We start from the raw sequence: 18,473 nt of genomic DNA on the forward strand, positions 1-18,473 counted from the left end.
GTGCCTTGCAGTGGCGCCGCTCGGCCTATTTTAGGGGGGCTTCAGCTCCCCTAAACAAATATTGGTCTCCCCAAAAGAGTGCATTTTTAATTTATTTTTTTCCAGAGACTGCAAGTACTGAGACTGAAAACTAGACCTGGAAGTAATGGGATATTTATATTTAAAAGACCTTTTTAAATCAGAACTATGACTCACTTTAACGGGCCTTTCCACTTTTAATATTCATTTATACAATGAACATTTTGTAGCTCAGTATAAAGACCTTGACTTGCAAAATATGAATTTTAAAGAGGAAAATGAGAAGGAAAAAAAAAAACAGCTAACAAGTGCAAGTGATTCCATTTTCCACCCAGAAGTTAAGTTCCCTTAAAACTGGATAAATCAACATTTAAACCAAACATCTGCTGCTAATCCGACACATCAATTTCTTCTTACTTCTCCGTAGCATTTCCCCCGCTTAAGTGGAAAGTATTCCAAATCCATATTTCATCTCCATTTCACACCTGGCGCAGCAATCTCTCACGGCAGACGTGATGCGGCGACGTTCACCACAACTGCGGTGGTGGCACACATAGAATCAGACAAGAGTGGTAAATACAGTGTCTGCGGCTGACTACAATCCGGGACATCATCTGAGACACTTATCAGCCTCTGTCGGCAGCCATGCACACACTCACTTTTAGTCTATTGCTCCATATCTGTCGCCCCCCTTTTCCCCCTTTTCCCCCTTTTTCTATCTGTTCCCTATACAGATGATGCATTCAAGAGCGGCCTCGGGATAACCCAAATCTTTTTTTTTTTTTTTGTCTTTAAACTGGGAGTCCGCGAACCATAACTTGAGTGTCAGCAAAACAGTTTGCAATAAATTCTGTCATATCATTTAATAAAAAAATGCATACCTACATTTGGGGACCGTCATACCAAAACAACACAAAAACAAATAGACATATCATCACATAAATCTGATATCCCTGCCAGGACAAAAGGTGTATTGTTTACAGCAATAAAGTCTTTTTTTATTTTTATTTTTTTTAAGAACAAAAGGCGAGAATTTTAGAGAATAAAGCCGTAATACTGGGAGTATAATGTTGTATTTTTCAAATTAACTTCACTTTGCTTCTTAAATGTTGAATTTAATATCATAATAGTATGACTATCTTGGAAAAATGTGTAATTATTTTTCCTTGTTGTCTTGTTATCAATACAATTTTTTTATTTTTGTCAAAATAGGCAACTTTTTAATTCCTATGGCATATAGGGGTACACGTAGTAAATATTCATTGACGTAAGGATAGTGAGGGGATCTTTGAAAAATGCTTCGCTTGTAAGGGGTCCCTGGACTTTTATTACTAAAAATACATTACAGTATTACAAAAAAATAAAAATCAATTTGGTGCAGATTTTTTCTCAAAAATAGGCAACTTTTAATTTCCATTGGTATTTTATTGGCGTTAGGATTATGAGGCGGTGCTTGAAAAAATGTCTTCCCTGTGAGGGTCCCTAAACCCAAAATGTTTGAGAATCCGTGTCAACTGTGCAAAAAAATGGAGACTGTCTCCTTTAACAGATCTTGGCTGGACACAATATAAAACGACTGTAACACATTGACCGAGTCTTCCTTATCTGCCACGCAACACGACACACGTCCTCCTGTGTTCTTGGCTAATGTTGATCTAAGTTGTAGACACACAAAAGGAAACTGTTACAAACTAAAAATAGAGTAATACAGCTGTGAAGTCAAAACTGAAATGATTGTCTAAAAGTGCGATTTTGGCTAAATAATAGTAGCACCGTAAGAAAGGTGGATGAAGTGACAAACATCCAGGCTTTAAAGCAGCCGATAGTAAAATGATGACGTACTTTAATCTTATAACGGCCTCCGCACTCTCTCGGGATAGAATTCCTTATGTCGGTCGGGTTCCTGTGCAACAAGAGCGCGTCGTGCATTTCGACGACGGCTACTGAGCACGATGGCTTTAGTCAATCTGTTCATGACCGAGTGAGTTGTACTGCTCATATCTGAGGCGTTAGAATGGAAAGGTTCTTGATTGTGGCTTTGAGGCTTCTTCTAGCCCGTGCGCGCATTCTGTCGACAAGCGAATTCACATGTGAAGTTCTTCTCCCTCGAGCTTTGTCATTATCCTGCATCAGACAGATTGATTCCGAGGGCCAATCAGGCGCGTTGAAGTGCACCGTTTGTATGTCTCTTGAGGTTCAGGCTTTCAGTCTTGGACTAAAAACAAAAAAAATCCCCAGGATAAGTCCTGCATTCTTTCTTTACATCAGTTGAAGCTTTAAGATGACGGACAAATTGTAGACTGCAGCATGCAGAGTTGCAGGAACAAAGCTATGGGGGGGGGGGGGGGGGGGGGGGGAAACAGCACCTTTGAGTGGAACTGGATTAAAGGGAATTCAGGAAAAGGAATGAAAACACAACAGAGCTACCAAACATACAGTCGGGAAGTACTGAGGTATTTCCCATCAGGCGGGAAATTGGACAAAGCCAAAAATGTCAGTATTTTTTATTTTATTTTTTTAATTTATGTCCTGTCACACTTTGCTCCGTAATGTAATTGGGCTGAAAATTTAAGTCTCGGAATGAAGATGGCGACTAAAATGAATGAGGTATAATAATAGCCGAAATGAATGAAAATTGGGTGTAATGATATAATCAAGTCCGTTTTCAAAGTCCCTTGGATGGCCAAAATACTAACGTACGTGTTTGTTCACCGTTACGCGAATACATTTGATGCATACGTCTCGTGTCGTCGTCGTCAGCCTTCGTGTCACGAACGTAAATGTGGCCTTTCTGCTTTCTCTTTCGCCAGCCCCTCAACTTCCACATCCGATCACAAATCCCACCCGGTTACCTTAATGGCCGAGCAGACAATCGGAAATTACAGACAACACAACGGCAGGCTTGCGGCAATATTCATTGATTATTTCGCGTACCACCCGGCGGGGCCCCGTGTACCACCAGTGGTACGCGTGCCACACTTTGAGTATCCCTGCTCTATTTGAGCTCCAGAGTCGTATTCTCAAGTCATTTCTAAAGCCCTTGCCGCAATGGAGGATGAACAGAGTGTACTTGTCAAAATATTACCTTCTTCATGACAAAAATGTAACCATGTGCCCTCCGCGTTCAAGAGAACATTATCTTACGACACTCGTGAAATTATGTTCAAGCGAAATTGACCGATAAAATATCCCCGCGAATGTCATCAGTGACCTCTTCTGCCATCTCTCGTAGGACCACCGACATGTGCCCGATGAGGGCAATTGTGGGAACGTCGTCCCTTGCCCGATGACATCAATGGAAGCGAGTGTGTCATGTAACCGACCGTCTCATCAGCACGTATTTACTCTCTGATGACGCAGCATGAGAAGCAATTTGGAGACTGACTGCAGGGGTCTACAAGGTCTCTGCAGGAAGATCTGGGCCATTGTGCTCATCTTCCGCAAGCCTTTTTTTTTTTTTTTTTTTTTTAATTGTAATTTTAATATTCATCTCTGCAGCCGCCCGACGTTGCATGTTGAAGTTTTGCCTCTTGAGAACTTGCCTGGGTTTTAACCTGTTTTGAATGCGTTCTTCTTCAACAAACCCGAGCTAGCTCCTTCAGCAACATTTTAAAGTGGCACTAAGCAGGCCCCAAAAGAAAGAAAGAAAGAAAGAAACGGCACGTAAATCCGACACACCACACCGCAGAGAAGAGTAATGTTAACAAGCCTGCCAAATTTGAATGAATCAAACAAATCACTAAGTATATAAAATCCGCTTTCAAAAGTGGAATAATAAGGGCCAGCTCTCAGCCGAATGGATGCGCCAAAAGGAATCAAACATACTGAGGGGGTGATAGCTTAAAAGACATATAATCACGTTAGGAGGCTCCACTTCAAAATGGAATGGTCATGGTGGACGACAATCACACAAATAAGCACACGAGTCAACTTGCCCTCGTTGTCGGTGACATCATGTCGCAGACGAACGCGGCGCCTGACGACAGCTGGACAGAAGGAGGAAGCCCGGGGAGTTAGAAAGTCGGCACTGCCCCGTTCACTGGTACCAAGTTAAGCACGACGCCATGTTGCCTCTGGTGAAAGTTTGCAAAACTAGCCGTCGTAAAATGCGCACCGCACAGTCGGCTGGTGGCGTTGATACGGTGAAAAAGATGCTGAAGCTATCTCAACGATTCAGCACTGTATTGTTATGTTTGCAGCGCTTCAAACATATTTAATGTATTTAGAAGCAAAACACGGATATCTGTTTAGTCGGTATCGTCCTTCTTCCATTGCCGTCGCTATCAGAGGAAAAGGGCGAAGGACGTTTGGCTGACCAAGGGGGCCCGTCCGATAGCCGCTCTCGGCGCAGTCGTCTTAGCCGATAAAGCTGCACTCAATATTTACAGCACTGCTCCCGCTCGTGATAAATATTCACAAGACCACGGGATACTAGATCATGGGCAATCATTATACATCGCACAGCAAGAGGTGTATTTCCCCCCCCCCCAAAAAAAAAAGGATTCCATTCAAGATGTTGCACGATGAATTGTGAGCAGTCTTTGTTTTTCATGTGTAACGTGGGTAGACGTTAAATAATAACATCTTTAATTTGTATTTGAAAGCAGCTTTTGTTAGAAGTGGCAGGGGCTACACGTAATCCTACTGATATTTTGTGGGTTTGTTTGCAAGAAAATATTTGAAAATCTTGTGATGGCCTTATTTTTATGTTTTGTTCTTTTGATATCTCCATGATATATTCCTTTTTATTGTATTAATCATGCAGCGGTTCACAGTGACCCAGTAACATTGTAACTGTACCAAGGAAATAAACATATCATGAGGATTTATGTTCTTTCAAAGTGTCAACTCCACCAAGTCGACTAATTTCTCACAAAACCGCAGCAAACGGCTCGTCCATCAGTTGTGTGTTCTCAGTGCAGTTTTTGGGTGGGCTCGACACGGATGAAATATCTATTGCAATTCCAATTTACACCCAGAAAATCTAATCAATAATAACAGAAAAACAGCTAATAAAAAAAAGCCCTCCTATTATGCTGCAGGTCCTAACGGCATGTTAAAAGTATCTTTTCGATTTGAAACTTCTCCTTCTTGGCTTAAAGACTACAATCAATTTGCACAATGAAAATGCTTCATTGGTCATTCCCAAAAAGTTTGAGCTGATATTTTTTTTCAAATGATAAACTACTGAATTATCCTCCTGGAACTGACCTGTGAGAGGCAATACGCGAAATATTGATTGAATAAGAAAGAAGAGCTTTCAAGCCAGGGTTAGGGTTTTTTGTTAAGGTTTCAAATTGGGGTTTAAGGCCAGTGTTAGGGTTGCGAGTGCGGGTGCGGGTTTTCGTGTGTGGTGACTTGCTATATGTGCCCTGAATGACAGGGCACCAAGTCTGGAGGCAGATGGCGGCAATTTCAAAACCTTTCGTGCTGATGATGTGGACTTTTCTTGCTGATCTTTTCACCGTTTGCTGATGCATTGTTATCGGATTGATCTTGTTTGGGGGCGTTCTAAATATAGCAACAGAGCCGCTTGGCATCGGACGGGTGAAAAGCTTATTTTGTTCACCCGTCAGGTCCAAGTGTCATTGTATTGGATTTTGTTTTGACTTTACCACTCCCCCGATGCCAGTAGGATATCTGATTAACCAGTCAGCCGTGTTAGGGCTTTATCTGGCACGGCATTCATCATCTTTGGGAGTGGAGACAGAAGCTATTCACACGCTGAAGAAAAGCAGTGATTGCAAATTGCAGAAGCAGCTCCGTGGGAAGGCTTTGAAGAGACTACGCCGTCCTCGCCGAGCGCCTCCTCTGAAGCCGCACGCAAGGCCTTTTCGAAATCAAGAACAGAGAAATTCCTTCCTATTCCAAAGAAGCGATCGTCTGAAGGTCTCAATTGAAAAGCTTGCGACGAGAATCGCTCTAATTGAAAACAAGACAACTACGCCGACGAATTGGCACAGATGAGGACGGCGTCAGATGGCGTGCTCTCATGGGGTGGCAGCGCTTTCTTTTGTTGTTCCCATTTGGCTTTTATCAGTGAAAGCCCCAGGTGCAGGACAGCCTGATGACAAATCTCAACTCCAGGCAAGGACAACGTTCATATTCTTCACTTTTAGCTTATTAAAGAGGACATCAAATGGAAAGTAGACTTTTTAATAGCTTGTACACAATTAGCTGTACAGTGGTACAGCAACTTGTTTTTCGGCTTTTTTCTTTTGCCTTAACCTGCGAGTCATGACTTAACTTGCGACTTTATAGTGTCGGGTTGTAGCAAGGCAAGAAATAGGCTGTGTAAAATGTCCAATCAGTGCAGGGTAAGACCTTCAATCGGGATGAATCCTCCCAATAAAAAGGCAAGAAATGAGCATGAGCTCGTGTTCAACTTTCAATTCCCGGTCGTCTTCCGTGATGTGCCGGAACGTCTCGATGCGCTGAGTGTCAATGGCCCTTCTGTCTTATGATGCTGCCTCTCGCACTTTTATTTGCTTTTTTTCCTGGAACACATACACAAGGCCATCCATTCAAAGGCAGGCCTTATCCCTCAAGAGCATTCCCCTCAAGTCCCTGCAGTAGTCCGCCACTGGCTGGCTGGGAATGAAGTGCTAGACTTCAGGCGTTGCCCACTTTTAACTCGATGGTCAAAGCTTGACAGAAACATCGCTACGGGGGCCTGCTGGTCGGGTGCATGGGGGGGGGGAGCAGTTCATTGTTGACCCAGAGGGAGAAAAAAAAAAACAGTCACGGAAAATAATAATGGCTCCTCAGATGTGCAAACTTACAAGAGCAAATTAAAACAAGTAATGCGCTTAGATGGGCTGCCTTGCTTGGATTTGGATACAAATCCAACACATCAAATAAATGTCATTTTTCATATAAAATGTAAAAGTTAGTGAACAAAAACACACGATCTGTACTGTACCACTTCTGTTATGAGTACCTAAATAGTACAGCTAGTCACAAAAGAGTCCACGGAAATGGATTCGCATTAACATAAATTACACGGTGGGGACGGGGGGGGGGCTGCTAGATCTCGCTCCAGTTTCTTTTAAGGTGTTTATTAACAGCTCAATAAACAACACCACACCGTAGAAACACAAGATTGTGCAATTATCATGAAAATAGCGATGCTAAATAGTAACTATCACAATTAATATTACAAATGTTCAGTGGGCCTGATTAAAGAACGAAGCCAGCCAAACTTTGGTCAATAGCGATACATCAATTTGGCCCAGCTTTCTTGAGTTAATTCCCGACGAGTCGCTTTTCCCAGTTTTCCTGAATGCACCAGAAAAACTGTGGTAGCATACTGTTCCTTGATGGATCGAGACACTTGGTCAAAACTAAAAAGTAAGACAAATTACTTTTTTTTTTAAACAATGTGTATTAAAATAACTCAAATTAATGTGTTTCTTATTGACAGCTAATGCTAAGCATGTCGCTATCAAAATTGCGCCAAAAACCCAAACTTACCCAAACTTTCCTTGAAAATAGTATCTTAAAACACAACCAGACTTTGTTTAAAACCGTCTCATAGTTTAGTAGAAGCGGTATAAAACCGTTTTGCTGCACTAACTTGTTGAACGTATCGAAAGCGACAGTGTCATTTGTGCGACACAGGACTGCGTCGTGAGGAGGAGGGTCGATGATACCATCAGGTGTAGAGAGTGGCACACACACGTTCACTTTGAGCAGAGAGGCTTGAGAAAAGCGCAGCGAGCTCCTCGCTTTGCACTCATCAACGCTAAAAAGAAAGAAGAAGAACAAATCGAGAAGTCAGGATGTAGACGGCACACCGATCCTGCCCTCCCCACCGGACGGAGTGGTGGTTTCTCTCTTTTCTCTCTCCATCCATCCAGCAGCCTGTATGCGCTCAGCTCCATCGGCGCAGGAGGCTGTCGATCCGCCGGCTGAGGAGAGGTGCTGTCCGCCGTTTCTTCCCGCCTTCCTGGATGGACCGCCGTCCCTGCTCGGATTTGACTCCCATCCACTTTCAGATGGTGAGTTGATCGCTTTCTTTATGCCAACCAATATGCCTCTGTGAATGCACTGCGTTAAGGTGATGGAAACTTTACATTTTGGCAACTGAGAGGATTACAAAAAATATACACTCGCATTTACTTTGTCCCCATTTATGCTTAAAAAAAAATGACCATTTACATCATAATTCGACAGGTTCCAACTCTTAATTGCTACTGCTCAAAACAGACAGGAGATGAACATTTTCTTAAAAAAAAAAAAGCACAGATTGTAGTGGTGAGCATGGCTGCCTCACAGTAAAGAGGTTCTGGGTTCAAATCTGGAGTTTGCATGTTCTCCTTGTGCTTTTCCAGTGGCAAAAAAAAAAAGGTCTGGCCACCCGCTATTTAAAAGGGAAGCCGGGAACTTTACTCAAAATTGAAAAACAAGCTGCATCCTGTTCTCTTGTACACTTGTGTGCATGCCACGACTGACGGTATTCTGTTGGAAGGAAGGAATGCCAACAGGTGGATACGCAGCGTAAGGATTTAACCTCTGCCATCAAGTGAAAGAGCCTTTATTATTGATCACTACACATTACTGACATAGAGCAATGAACAAATATATGCAAATATTATTTGCAATTACTAAATCATTTTTGGAAGTTGGATATTTTCCCAAGGCACACCTGATGATCTCATAATAATTGCTAATCACTATCACTGGAGTGATAACAATCAAGTAGAATCACTCTCGTGTGCCGCTTCTAATGTTGAGTTTTACCTCCCCCCTCTGCCCCCGACCTGTAGATGTCAGCTGATTTTGAGGAAGCCTGAAGGTGAGGAGCACTTTTTTCCAAGAGTGGCCATGGCTACGGGAGTCGCCGCGTGGCTCCCCTTCGCCCGGGCGGCCGCCATCGGCTGGATGCCCGTCGCCAGCTGCCCCATGCCGGTGTCGCCGCGAGACCACCATCGTCGGCAGGACGAGCTCATCGTCCTCAACGTCAGCGGCCGTCGATTCCAAACCTGGAGGACCACTCTGGACCGCTACCCGGACACCCTGCTCGGCAGCTCGGAGAAGGACTTCTTCTACAACGAGGAAACCAAGGAGTACTTCTTCGACCGGGACCCCGACGCCTTCTGTAGCATCCTCAACTTCTACCGGACCGGGAAGTTGCACTACCCGCGGCACGAGTGCATCTCGGCCTACGACGAGGAGCTGACCTTCTTCGGCATCATCCCGGAGATCATCGGTGACTGCTGCTACGAAGAGTACAAAGATCGGAAGCGGGAGAACCTGGAGCGGCTTCAGGACGACCAAGAGGAGAACAAGGATGTCAAGCTGCCCCACATGAACTTCAGAGAGACCATGTGGCGGGCTTTCGAGAACCCTCACACCTCCACCATGGCGCTGGTGTTCTACTACGTCACCGGCTTCTTCATTGCCATATCTGTCATCACCAACGTGGTGGAGACGGTACCGTGCGGCTCCACCGCCACCCAGAAAGACATGCCGTGCGGCGAGCGCTACACGGTGGCGTTCTTCTGCATGGACACGGCCTGCGTCATGATCTTCACGGTGGAGTACCTGCTGCGCTTGTTCGCCGCGCCGAGCCGCTACCGATTCATGCGTTCCGTGATGAGCATCATCGACGTGGTAGCCATCCTGCCGTACTACATCGGTCTGGTGATGACCGACAACGAGGACGTGAGCGGCGCCTTCGTCACGCTGCGGGTCTTCCGCGTCTTTCGCATCTTCAAGTTCTCGCGCCACTCGCAGGGCCTGCGTATCCTGGGCTACACGCTCAAGAGCTGCGCCTCGGAGCTGGGCTTCCTGCTCTTTTCACTGACCATGGCCATCATCATCTTCGCCACGGTCATGTTCTATGCCGAGAAGGGCTCCAGCTCCAGCAAGTTCACCAGCATCCCGGCTTCCTTCTGGTACACCATCGTCACCATGACCACGCTGGGGTAAGTCACATATCACGTGCAGCGGGTCCTCAGTTTACGACGGGCGCAACATACACGACTCGCAAAAAGTTAGGGGTGATTGCCTTTCGAGTGAAATTTCAGGGGCACTAAAAGCGCAGCGTGACCGTTAAATGTTCCCCCGCGGAGACACACTTGCGGGAGGTGGTGTTTTGACTCTGGATGAGTGGACTTCAACTTGTTTCTTCAACATGTGGAACTTCACTGGGTAAAGCTGGGCGAAACCTTTGAAATCAGTTCTCGGTACATGTTCAGGTAAGCTCATTCGGTCTATCATTGGAGTATCCGAGGTTTGCTGCGCTTTCTCCCTACCTTGCACCTCACTGCTTCATTTCTTCTTCTTCCACAAGCAAAAGACCAAAGTCCCACTTCTATGCTTTTCTGTGACTCTTCCAGTCGCTCTGTTTTTTTAGTCGCTACCTGCTGATGACTCTAAGCTCAGTGGACACTTCCATTTGAGAGCATCCTGTTTAGAACCTCACAATGGCGAGGCACTGTTAATATTGTTAAGCGTCGTCTTGGTCCGATGATGTGAAAATGTGAGCCGCATAATGAAAGGGACTGTTTGAATAGCAATTTGAATTGAACCACGAAATGCATGGGCCGATTCTTGGATCAAGTACGTGTTGGGAATTTTGCCCTTCGGCTCTGCATTCAAACGTTTTGAAAAGGTCAATTAAGTTCACTTGTAAGGTTACAGTGCATCTTCATCCTGAAATTTCACCCAAAATACCCCTGACATTTGGTTTGTAGTGGAAGATGTTTTGAGGCTGCGAACGAAGAATATTTTGTCACGGGGCGCCATAAGGCACGCTCAGTGACAGCTGTATTTATTGTTTTCCATATGATTAGTTTTTATTGTTATTATTATATCAATAGAAATGAGAAATCGTAAATATTATTCAAAAACATGGATTTAAATGCATAACCTCGTCTACAATTGGGCCCATCTGTCCGTTCAACCCTTGAACAAAAAGTTTGCCCATATCTGCAATACAAAATCAGCATTTGAAAGTTTTTCAATGCCATTGTGTAGATAAATCTTAAATAATACTTCAATCACATTTTCTTATACCACCACAAAAGCAGCCATTTTAATACACATTCCTAACGGCTTAATGAAATAAGAGTGTTTTGTTTTTTTTCAATTTTATTTTGGCTTATCCCGATGCACAAGCAACATATTTATGGCCATGGCGTTCAATGTAAGAAAACAACAACTGCTTTGTGAGGAATTGATTTAAAGGGGTCATAAAGTCTACGGAACTATGTATTGACCGAGAAGGCAAGAAATCCCAGGAGGGTCACATTTATTATGGTTCAACACACTTAATATTTCACAAGCTTGCCGGGGGAACGAGAAGGTGCTGCTGAAGTTTGGCGGGAAAGTCCAAGAATGATCATCCCTACACTTAGTTTTTTTTCAATGAAACTTAATACACTATTATTATTTTCAAGTCAAACTTTGAACTTGACCTCATTAGCTTGTGAAAGTGTACATAATGAAGCGCTTCCTTCCAATCTGGATTTTGGATATTGAACTCATGTTTCCAGTGGGTTTCTTACTTAAACATCAATTGTATATCACAGAGGTATTACTATTGCAGTTCAAGACACGCTCGATATGTATTTTGACAAATATAATCAGTGGCTGGCCATCCAGCCACTGATTATATCCCAGCCGTCATCGGGCAGGAGGCGGGGTACACCCTCAACTGGTTGCCAGCCAATCGCAGGGCACATACAAACAAACAACCATTCGCACTCACAGTCATGCCTACGGGCAATTTAGAGTCTCCAATGAATGCATGTTTTTGGGATGTGGGAGGAAACCGGAGTGCCCGGAGAAAACCCACGCAGGCGCGGGGAGAACATGCAAACTCCACACAGGCGGGGCCGGGGATGGAACCCGGGTCCTCAGAACTGTGAGGCTGACGCTCTAACCAGTCGGCCACCGTGCCGCCTGATTGCTATATGGTGGCGGTGAATTCAATTCAACTCAAGTAGTGAAAAATGTATCAAAAAAGAGGCTTCAAGCTGTTTAATGCCACTCCTACTTAAGGTTTACTGTCAAACTCAACATAAAACAAAGGGAATTACACAAAACAACCGAATTATGTTGCCTCAAGAACGACCACCGCTAGGTTGCTGTGCTAACATAAATGGAAAATGCGATCGACATGCTAACAGTTCGCATCAACAGTTGCAATTTTAGAACATTTTAAGCAATGGATATTTGAACAGAATTGCTGAAGCAAAATATGTAGACAATCTAATAATATAACAATAATAATTTAACAATACTCACAGGCTTATATTCTTTATCCTCTACAAAAAAATATGGCAGCATCTTACTGAGTCACTAACAGGAGCAGTAGTAGAACTCTTTTCTTTGTTTGTTTGTGTCTGCAAGACTGCAAGATACTGGCTCTTGGTGGGCAAGGTGAACACACCAGAAGCAACAGCACAATGAAATTAATTGCACCATGAAATCATGATGCTGGAACTGTTTAATTCTTGATATTGTATTTAATTATATTATTATTATTATTTATTTAGTTATTATTAGTATTCTTTTGTAAAGTACAATATTTTAGAGTTCTGTTTTTCCTTATTAAAAACACAAAACAAAGATTTGGTTTTTGGGTAGACGGCTGGTACGGATTAATGGCATTTCCATTCATTTCAATGAGGAAAGATGATTTTAGAGTGATTTGAGTGAAGTGTGGTCGTGGAACGAATTAAACTCATATCTCAAGGTACAACTATACAGTGGAACCTCCAATGTCCGTACAGTTTGTGGAAATATCATTGAAATAGAAATACGAGGGGGCCTCGCTCTGTTCCTATGGCAGTGCCATAACACAAATTTGTACATAAGTGGGAATGCGCCGTAGTCGATCACGAGCCATGCTTACGCAGTGCGCAAGTAATAACACCAAGTTTTACTGCATTATTTTGCATCTTTCACTTTACTGCTAAGAACGAGGTGGAGGTCCAAGTGGTTATTGGGCTGTAATCGAGCCCACCAGTCCAGACGGGACGATCTGTCACGTCGCGCCTCATTGGCTCGGTAATGAAAAGCATGATGTGACCTTGTAACTTTTTACAGATCTGGAACTCGCCGCGTTGCTCATGTTTGGCTTTTCTGTATCAAACAAAAAGTCGTTAATGATCAGCAGAACTGACGCGAGCTAAACTGGGGCTGGGCAATTAATCGATTTTATTGAATAATGTTATTTGGTTTGTCGGGTTGATTTTTCTCAAATAGATCTTTTTTTAGCGGCCTCCGTAGTTCAAAGTGCTGACGTGCGTTGCTTGCACTCACAACAGTGCTGCGAACCGAGTGGAGCTACTTTACAAAAGCATCCATCCAGCCATTTTCTTTACCGGTTCTCCTCACTAGGGTCGCGGGAGTCCCGGAGCCTATCCGAGCTATCATCGGGCAGGAGGCGGGGTACACCCTGAACTGGTTGCCAGCCAATCGCAGGGCACATACATACAAACAACCATTCGCACTCACATTCACACCTACGGCAATTTAGAGTCTTCAATTAACCTACCATGCATGTTTTTTGGGATGTGGGAGGAAACCGGAGGGCCCGGAGAAAACCCACGCATGAGAGGAAACTCTTTTTTTTTTGTTCACATTATCTGTAATTGTTGCTGTGAAATTTGGGGTTAGAAAAAAAGTTAATGGAAAACAAAATGGGTATTAGAAGAAAAAAAGCAAATCCCAGAAGGAAAATAAAAACTAAAGAGTAAAACTGACATTTGCCTTTTCTATAAGCAAAGGTGAAAAAAAAAATCTGAAATTGGAGCCCAAAGCTGAACTGGAGACTCCCTTTTGTTGAAAACTGCCTAACATTCCTTGCTCCACGGTATTTGTCCATGTGTGTCTGCATCGTAAAATTCCTTTCCAGTCTTTTGTATATCATACATACATACATACAAAAAAAAAAAAAAAAAAACCCAGATAGAAATGCCAAGGTGAAAGCATTACGCAAAATTGGGTTTTTGAGTGAGATGACATTTTGTCCAAGCCACAAAAGAGTCTATCGAAGTGCTGTGACAAAAAAAAAATTGCCAGCCAAGGACACCCTCAGGGAAAAAAACAATTACTGAATGCATGTTCAAGGCTCAGGCACAATTCGACAAAAATCTTACCAACAAACTTTCACAATCTTTTTTTTTTCATATTTAAAGTCTGAAGGTGAGATTCTATTTGAGACAAATGTAGTTTCATCTTCTAATGCTAAACTTAGTTCCAGCACGGCCCCCACATAATCTGACAATAACAATATCCTCTCAGTATTCCGTTGCTGCTAGCCCACTACACTCCAATTGCCTTTGATCGTAATAACGAAAACGTCTTTGTCTTCTTTTCTCCGCTAACTTTGTGCTTTTTTTTTTTTTTTTTTTTTTTACAACAAGCCAATCTGTTCAAAGAAAAACAACAGTAGGCGTAAATAAAAAAAATATTCATGGCTGGTGCTTGGAATTAAAAGCAAGCCCTCCAATCATGCGTGTATGCTCACGGGGGACGAGTTCCTCAATAAGCCTATCTGTCAATACAATACATATTTAATGTGAAGTGACTCGTTGTGACTGCAAGTATAGTATATTAATGGTGTGTTTTGTTTTGTTAGACTGAAACTTGTCTATAATGGCTGTTTGTCTGTATGTGACCTGCGATGTACTGTCTCCAGGTTATAGCCTGCTTCTTTTGCCAAAAGTCTTGTGGGATAGGCTCCATCTCACCTGTGACACAGAAAAGGATAACTTCTACTCTCTGGAACCAAAACATAAGAAAATATGCAATGCGCTTGACACTCCCTGAGCTGAAGTCTCACAAGATTTGCTAACATGTATCCGCGACATCACGTCCACGACCATAGTTTGAACTCCCAAGTTTTGAGGCAATAAATCAAGCGTGTTGGACTGTGGAGGCCACGCTTGTACTGTCTACGATCAGGGGGTGTCAAACTTGTAGTTCAGGGGCCACATACGGTTGATGTCAAGTGGACAGGACGAGTAAAATCATAGCATCATTGATATCAATAACAATAGGTTGGAGTATCATCCTTTGTTGTAATGTAAACAAACACAAGTCCGTTTGGAAAATCGTTTAATGAACTATCCTCTAACAAAATATTTAGAACAATGTGATTCTGATTCTGATTCTGAAAAAAATGTGCAGTTTATCATTTAGGTGTGCATTTCAATTGATCATAGTGATTGTACAAGAAGGTACAAAATTCGTCCAAAAAAAAAAAGTAAATCAATTTGCCTACTCGAGATCAAGAAATGATTCTACCTCTATTTTCTACATGTGCATAATTCTCAAAACCTAAATGATCTGCCTGAAACATGCAAACTAAAGTGAGAACCATTTTAAATGGCCAAGAAAGGGATCGCCCACCCCGTGCAAACTTCATACCTTAAAGATGAACCAAAAAGTACAGCTATATTTATGGGCCATGCATAGACAATATGGCCCCGCTAGTGAACGGCGTATATTTGTCACCTCGTCAGTCACGCTTTCTGTCTCCGATTGCTTGGTTTTTCCTCGTATCTTTTGCAAATCAAATTAGAGGCACAAGATGTGTCCAGAAACGGCTGATTTATTCACAGATTACGTTACTCGCGTACTACCGTCAGGTCATACTGAACCCCCTAACGCGCTGGTTTTGGCCCGCGGGCCGTACCTTTGACACCCCTGGTCTACATCATGTGACCACAGCTATAGGCAATTTGAGGAGATACTTAATGAGTTATTGTTACACTTGGGTGAATTTGGAGAGCTCGAGACAGGCAGATGGAGAAGAAGCTGATAAATCCAGACTAAACCCTTCCTTCCCTGAGGCTGTATTATGGTTCAGAAACACAGCATACTTTCCTTTCATAACACATTCTCATATTGTTTTGTTTTGTATTTTTGTCTGTTCCTTCCCTGTCTGCAACATGGCCATACGTAGCAAAGTCGAAATCCTCAGTTTATTATGCACAATCTCATTCGTAATTCACAATCCACATAAAGCCATGACTAACACAGCACACTACATACAGGACTTTTCGTAGATACTGTCGCTTTTTTTTTTTTTTTTTTTTTTAGTACTGAGCTTTCTTGCTACCTTTCCTGTCCAGGTTGTTTCCATTTCCTGTCCTACGGTTAGCATCATGTTTTTCCTCTTTGCCATCACTTCTGACGGTGTCACAAGACGTGCTGACATCTCACATACGTTCCGCTGATTCATTCGTAGCGAATTTGATCTTGTTTGCATTTCTGGGCATCCTCGCCATGTCTGGAATGGGCCGGTGCTGAGGGAGATACGGGCAGACGGCATGGGGGTGGTCTGTCCAGGGTGTTAAATCAAGCTCAGGTGGCTGATAAAAGGCTTTGCGTTGAACAAAAGCGAGGTCCACTCCCCTGCGGCCGTCTGCCGGCCGGATAGCCTGCTTAGTGGCGTCAATGGCACGGATTGTAAAAGACTGATCTTCCTCCTCATGATTCTCCACCAGCTAATTTGAGAGTGCTCGCTCAGTGTGAAAGGCAGTGATCCATTTCAACTGTAATCTGTTCATTTGATATATGATCCAGACAATACCTATATGACAGCTAGTACAGCGAGAGCGTTTGTCCGACGGAGTCCTCCACACCTCGGAAAATACGATGAACCCAATAACGAGAGAAATATTAATGAGGTGTGCATTGAAATCTGACTTGGTTGGTATAATTAGAGTGAGCCTCCCAGTTGTAGAGTCCCGGTCCTGGACGTGAGGTTTGTTCTGTAACGGCAAAGTGAGAGAAAAAAAATGTTGGCATGCATGTAGGTCATGTTCCCATCGCTGCCTTAATCAGTGGCTATATATAATTCGCTTTCTTCCGAGAGACTTTTAAGATGGCCTCCTCCTGTGCGCTCGCCTCGACGTCTCTATTAGACTAAGTGGACCGGACCCAGGGGCCAGCGTCAGAAAAAAGGGAGAGGTCAGACGTTTATTGGACCTCCATAGTCAAAAGGAACACGGCAGAAGGAAGACGAGTAAGGCAGAGCCACACTCATTGTCCTTAAATGTAGCTTCCCTTTGGCTCCCAAGGGGGGGGGGGGGGGGGGGGAGCCTTAGCCGTTTTGGATATTGCTAAACAAACATGGAAGTAAACAACGAGGCGCTCAACAGGGACTTTGCACTGGAAAAAGGGAAATCGAATCACACAACACATAATAAACTTTTGATTGCCTTTTCCGCCCTTGTAATATTAAGAGCGTTATTGTACAATAAGCAAAACCCTTAACTGTGTTCGTGCGCCATTTTTTTGGAAAGGGGATTTATTGACTTTTTAGTAACATTCCCAAACAACTGCTGCAGCAAGAAAAAGATTTCTTTGGATGCCATTGAAGTGAGTCTTCAATAATCTACATTTTCCTGCCAACAGCATCTTAGTTTCTTTCTTTCTTCGAGGTTGTGTTACTATTCAGCGGCATGAATAATTGGGTGATTTCGTCGCCTTGTTGAACCCCCGAGGTCAAAACGAGTGCCGCTTGAAGGAAATTGGAAATATTCCTGCCTTTATTGGGCCAAGATGCTCTTGCAGCCAATTTGTCAGTAGGGTGCTTTCTAATAATAGCCGTGTAATGTAATGCAGTGCCACTGTTATTTCATCCCACACCAGAAAGTCATTTCAAATGATTGAATTATTGTAAAGGATTGAAGGTACTGGAAGACTGAGTCACGTAAATGACCAAAGCTTTCTTGTACAGATGCTACACATGCGTAGTTTGTTAGAGCTCTGGTTGGCCCCTTGCATCTATCTAAGCATCCTTTAGTAAACTAGTTAATCCCAAGTCATCAGGCACGAGTGAGTCTTTTCCTTTTGAGCCAGTGTTTTCATCATCATGTGTCCATTTACCTGGTCTGTAAAGTAGACGAGACCGAAAAGCAATTGTTTGTCTGTGCGGCGTGGACAATGTGGATTTAAAAAAAAAAAAAAAAAAAAAAGACGAAAAGTGCAAGCCTAATATCATGTGTGGGATGTTGCCACTTCATTCTAAGCATATCGGTCTTAAGTCATTTTGACCAAAATCTCAAATGTCTTGGATGTGCCCCAAGGATCAAGGACAGAAGAGGAGGCTCCATTGAGGAGAGAAAGTCTAGGTGGGAAAGACAAATGTCTTTGAGTATCAGAGTCTCTTTGCGGTCGAAATTTTGGCAGTTGGCTTCGTACCAGGAAGGTCGAGAACAGAAGGTTGAAAGCTGCTGTTGAGTACAAGTCTTGTGTGACTGCTTGGCCTATAGGGTTCCTTACTCCGGACCAGACGTTTGAGGGATCGAGTCTGTTTGTGGTTGAGGTTTTGGCTGTTGGCTTGGGAGCAGGAAACTCCAGACCTCCTACCAAGGATCACATGGGTCTTTGGGTACCCTGAAAATTGAGAGCTGCTGTCAGGCAGATGTACTCCGTATGGCTGCGTGGCCTGACAGAAAAGGCGACTGACTTCAGATCAAAAGATT

General features: G+C 43.3%; 1 protein-coding gene across 3 annotated transcripts in view; it reads left to right on the forward strand.

Moving 5' to 3' along the window:
• The first annotated feature begins 7,136 nt into the window (after positions 1 to 7,136).
• Positions 7,137 to 18,473, forward strand: part of LOC133484039 (potassium voltage-gated channel subfamily D member 3-like) — a 54,454-nt gene continuing 43,117 nt past the window's right edge. For 2 of the 3 annotated variants that reach the window (XM_061786099.1, XM_061786100.1), the window contains exons 1-2: positions 7,139 to 8,018; positions 8,787 to 9,947. In XM_061786099.1, the coding sequence (XP_061642083.1) occupies positions 8,845 to 9,947 (1,103 nt within the window). In that variant the 5' untranslated portion in view covers positions 7,139 to 8,018; positions 8,787 to 8,844. Of the gene's footprint in view, positions 8,019 to 8,786; positions 9,948 to 18,473 lie in introns of all 3 variants that reach the window. The other variant, XM_061786098.1, reaches the window with a different exon arrangement.

Source organism: Phyllopteryx taeniolatus, chromosome 9, assembly GCF_024500385.1.
Source record: "Phyllopteryx taeniolatus isolate TA_2022b chromosome 9, UOR_Ptae_1.2, whole genome shotgun sequence".
In the NCBI taxonomy this organism is placed as follows: Eukaryota; Metazoa; Chordata; class Actinopteri; order Syngnathiformes; family Syngnathidae; genus Phyllopteryx; species Phyllopteryx taeniolatus.